General features: G+C 49.3%; 1 protein-coding gene across 1 annotated transcript in view; it reads right to left on the bottom strand.

Annotated features, from left to right (window-relative positions):
• Positions 1-483: 483 nt before the first annotated feature.
• The window catches only part of AHNAK (AHNAK nucleoprotein), a 32,505-nt gene continuing 28,396 nt past the window's right edge, over positions 484-4,592 (bottom strand). The window contains 2 exon segments of the mRNA XM_069066131.1: positions 484-3,806; positions 3,808-4,592. The exon segment at positions 3,808-4,592 is cut by the window's right edge and continues 9 nt beyond it. Of these exon segments, the coding sequence (XP_068922232.1) occupies positions 1,371-3,806; positions 3,808-4,592 (3,221 nt within the window). The 3' untranslated portion in view covers positions 484-1,370.

Genomic DNA, 4,592 nt, shown 5'->3' on the forward strand with positions numbered 1-4,592 from the left:
GTGAAGTGGCCTCTCTGGGCCTCAGTTTCCTCATCTGGCAAATACATAGGGTCTGAATGACTTCTGAAGGCCCTTCCAACTCTAAGAGCCTACAACCTTTATTTTCTCAAGCATTTTATCACTATCATGAAACTGCTGTCCCAGAAAGAACCCTAAAAGTAGAGAAGTGTCCAAGGACCAGGAATTGAGAGGAGAGCTCCCCACTTTCCCTGGGGGACATGTAGATGCTTCAATCCCAATTCTGTCACTTATGCCCACAGAGCCCCTTCTGTGGGTATCTAGAAAACAAGGTGACTGAAGGATTCCTAAGTTGCGTGACTCTGCTAATTTGCTCCAGGAATCAGAGGCTTGGAGCACAAAAGGGGGCTGGGCCAGGCCACCAAGTGGGGCGAGTTGGGGGCAAGAAAATGGACTGCTCCCACCTCTAAGTTTTTGCTACTCCCCCTCCCTCCACCTTGGGATGGAATCCAGAGACACAAGGCATCCAGATCACTTGTTAGCGGCTTTATTTGCATTTTACAGCATGAATTTTCTTACATTCGGAATTAATTTGGTATTAAAGTGCTGGATTCTTAATCAGGTAACATTTGTTAAAAAGCATCCATGACAAATATCAGAAAAGTGGCAGTCACTGGTAAAAACATCACATATAGTTCAAAGTATGTAAACCCTAGTCAAGCGGGTCAGTCACTAAGAAGCAAAAAGCTCTCTAACCCCTCTCACCAGGAGCACCCAAAGCTGGTCAGAATTACCAGCCTGGGGGGAGGACTGATGTGCTAAAGGGCACCATCATCCCCCCCCAAAAAAAAAACAATTTCCCTGGGGAGACTCCTCTCCGCCATCCGGGTATATGTCTGATAAGACGATGTGGAATATCATACATCCTCGGAGGCCGAATTAGAAGGTTCTCCACCCCCCCCATCCCACCCCTACTCCCATCCCACCCTCCCATCCCTTGCAAACAAAAGCCTCCCCCCCCCAAAAAAGGCATTCAAATGGACATCAGATTCCTATGACCCCAACACTGAACAGATTCGGTAAAAATGAAAGTGATAAACACAGGGCTTGCTTAGTAAACAGATGCTGTCAGCATTTAAAGAGCAAACTGAAGTCAAATGCGGCTTCCTTTGCAGATAGGCAGGACTGGAAAAACCAAAAAAACAATTCACTTCCTTCTGTTGTTCCTGCCACAGCCCCAGATTCTCCCCCCTAGCTGGGGTCAGGCCAAGCGTGGCCAGGCCTCCGTTCTCAGAGCTGATTTCGACCTTGAGTCAATATCGGGAAGTTTATATACAAACACACAAAAGCCTACCTACTGTAAATATATATTTATATATATACATGTGCACACATACAAAGGGCCTGTCATCTTACTTTTTGGAAACGGTCAACTCTGCCTCTGACAAGTGCACGCCCACCTTTGTCCCGCTGTCGTTACTGGATGACGAGGACAGCCTGGACTTCTTGGAGGCCAGGGATACTCCACTTCCCTGGAGTTTCCCAGACTCCTCATCACTCCCAGTGACCTCATAGTGACCTTTACTCTTTGACCCCAGCCCGCCAAAGGTGCCAAACTTCAGTTTGCCGTGTTTCCCTTTGACCTTTCCGCCCTCGATAGACACTTCCCCACTTCCAAACTCGAGCGTGCCTGTAGGGGTGACCGGAGCAGAATGCTCCCTCTCGTCACTAAAGGAACTGGATCGGTGACGGGGCTTTTTGCTCTTAAAGAAGGAGAATTTGCCTTTTGGTGAGGATGCCTCTGCCTCGACCTCCCCATCCAAGGAGCCCAAGCTGGCCTTAGAGCTCTTGAGGTCCCCTTTGGAGCCAGAGATAGATACCTCCGGGGAGCTGGTGGCACTGCCCTTGCCTTTGGCTTTGGAAAAGGTAAATTTGGGCATTTTGATTTTGGACTTTTTGAGTCTGATGTCTGCCTCCTCCCAATCCCCTTCGTCAGCCCCAGCCTGGATGCTGCCTTCCACTTTCGGGAAGTTCACGTCCACCCCCACTTCTCTGCCCACTAGCTCCCGTTCTGAGGACGTAAACTTGGGGATCTTCATCTTGGGAAATGTCACTTTTCCAGAGATACTTTCCAGGTGAACCTGAGGGCCAGACACACCCACCCCAGGACTCTGAAGTCCCACCTGGCCTCCCTTAATACCTCCTTCTACCTTTGGTCCTGAAACATGGATCCCCCCACCCAACTTTGGCACATCCAGGTCAAGAGCCTTTACATTTACGTGTCCTCCCCCAACACTGAGGTCTGGAGCTTTGAAACCTCCAGAAACATCCACACCACCTTGGATTTTCGGTCCCTTCAAACCGATCCGCCCCAAGTCTGATGCCGAGACCTCGGGTGATGAGAGATTGAATGTGGGTCCCTGGATGTTCACATCAGGAGCTGCCCCATGAAGACCGGTGCCTGAACCTGAAAGCTTCCCTGATGGGAGTTTGACATTCACATCTGGCAGCTCTGTTTCACATCTGGGCAACTTAACATCAGGCTTCTGGATACTGCCTTCCAAGCCTTTGACACTGATGCCCCCAAGACTCGCTCCCACGGTAGGAGCCTTGATGTCACCACTGGCCCCAAAGCCCCCTTTTATTTTTGGTCCTTCCAAGTTAAAGTCCATGTCAGATGAAATTTGAGGCCCTTTCACATTCACACCTTTGAAGTGAGCATCCATCCCAGGACCCTTCAGCTCCGGCCCTGTGACATTAACATCCATATTAGACCCCTGTGAGGAGATGCCAAATTGGGGCAGCTTCATTTGGGGGAGTTTAATAGCTCCCCCAGGTGCCTCCAAACTGACAGCTGGGGCATCCACAGACACCTTGGGACTCTTGATGTCGCCAGCTATACCCAAGTCTCCCTTCAGGTTTGGTCCCTTCAGATTCACATCGGGCACATTGACATTCAACTTTGGAGTCTCTAAATTGACGTCGACAACAGGCATTTTCACTCCTCCCTCTGTAGAAAATCTGCCACCACCTTCCATCTTCAATTTCCCAGCAGCTCCTTTGAGGTCAAAGCCTGGGGTGTCCACATTCACCTTGGGACCTGTGACACCCCCAGAAACATCCAGATCTCCCTTCAGCTTTGGTCCTTTCAAATTCAAGTCAAGATCTGGCCCAGAAAGGTTCACGGAAGGCAGATTCCCCTGGGGTCCTCTCAGGGTTACATCAGGCCCTTCAAACTTGAGGTCAGAAGCACTCACACCTCCTTCAAGAGGGGGGAGCTGGCCGTGAAAGTCAGCTCCCCCACCCTCCACCTTCAGACCAGGTACTCCAATCTTGGGCAAGGAAAACTTAGGGAACTGGATTTTTGCATCTGGACCCTTCAGATCAACATCTGGTCCTTCCAATTCCACTTTGGGGACATCACCCTTTATCTTTGGTCCTTTCAAGTTGACATTCACATCAGGGATAGAGACTTGAGGAGATGAGATGCCAAAGGAGGGGACTTTGATTTGGGCATCAGGGACTTCAATGTTGATATCAGAGGCATCCAAGTTGGCCTGGACACTGGGCACTTTCAGATCTCCCTCTATCTTTGGCCCTGAGAAATCAATGCTTCCACCTGGCCCCTTGAACTTTGGTGCCTTCAGATGAATGTCAGGCCCTTCCACACTGGCACTGGGAAGACTCCCACTGAGGCCAACAGACCCAGCCTCCAGGCCAGGGCCCTTGAGCCCAGCTTTAATTCCTGGAGATGAAATTTCCAGTCCAGGTGTTTGGATCTCCCCTTCCAGTTTAGGGCTGGGAAGTGGGGCTTCTGCTCTGAATTTGGGAGATTTAATATCAAATTCAGAGCTCAGGAAAGTACATTTTCCCGAACATCGTTTTCTTAGTTTTGGGAGATTTCACATCAACCTTAAGAGAAGCATCTGGAGCTGCCACATTGACATCCAAGTCTGGAGTTTTGAGACTGGCATCAATTTCACCCTCTGGGGCATTCAAATCAAATCCCTGTTTTTTGGCCTTGATTTTAGGGCCGCTCATATGGATCTTAGGCATTTTAAACTTCATTTTCTTGCCCTTCCCGCTGACATTGATATCTGGAGACTCGACATTCAGCCCTGCTTCTGGAATGGTAACATCTAATGAAGGGGACTTGATGTCTGCCTTCGGGCCCTTAGCCCCAAAGCCAAATTTAGGTTTCTTAAATTTTGGAATTTTAACATCTGGCCCTTCAATGTTCAGGTCCGGACTCTCAATATTCAAACTTGGTGCTTCCAAGTCCACCGTGGGTCCCTTCAGGTCCAATTCACCACCTTCTATCTTGGGACCAGATATGCCAAACTTGGGTGACTTGAGATGTAAGTCGACATCAGGAGCAGATATTTTTGGCCCAGAAATGTCTAGTGATGGCATTTTCAAGTTTGGGCCAGTTAATTTGGCATCAGGGCCATGGAGATCCAAATTGGGACCCTGAAAGTCAACTTCAGGACCCTTCAGGTGACCTTCTATCTTAGGGACAGACACGTCAAAATCTCCCTTCACTTTGGGGCCTTTCAGATGCAAGTCAACATCAGGCATGGAGATCTTGGGGGCCTTGATGTTCATCTCAGGCATCTTGAACTTGGGGCCTTTGA

Source organism: Petaurus breviceps, unplaced genomic scaffold (assembly GCF_028583685.1).
Source record: "Petaurus breviceps papuanus isolate PSGF00001 unplaced genomic scaffold, PetGlider_PUasm1.0 90721, whole genome shotgun sequence".
Taxonomy (NCBI): Eukaryota; Metazoa; Chordata; class Mammalia; order Diprotodontia; family Petauridae; genus Petaurus; species Petaurus breviceps.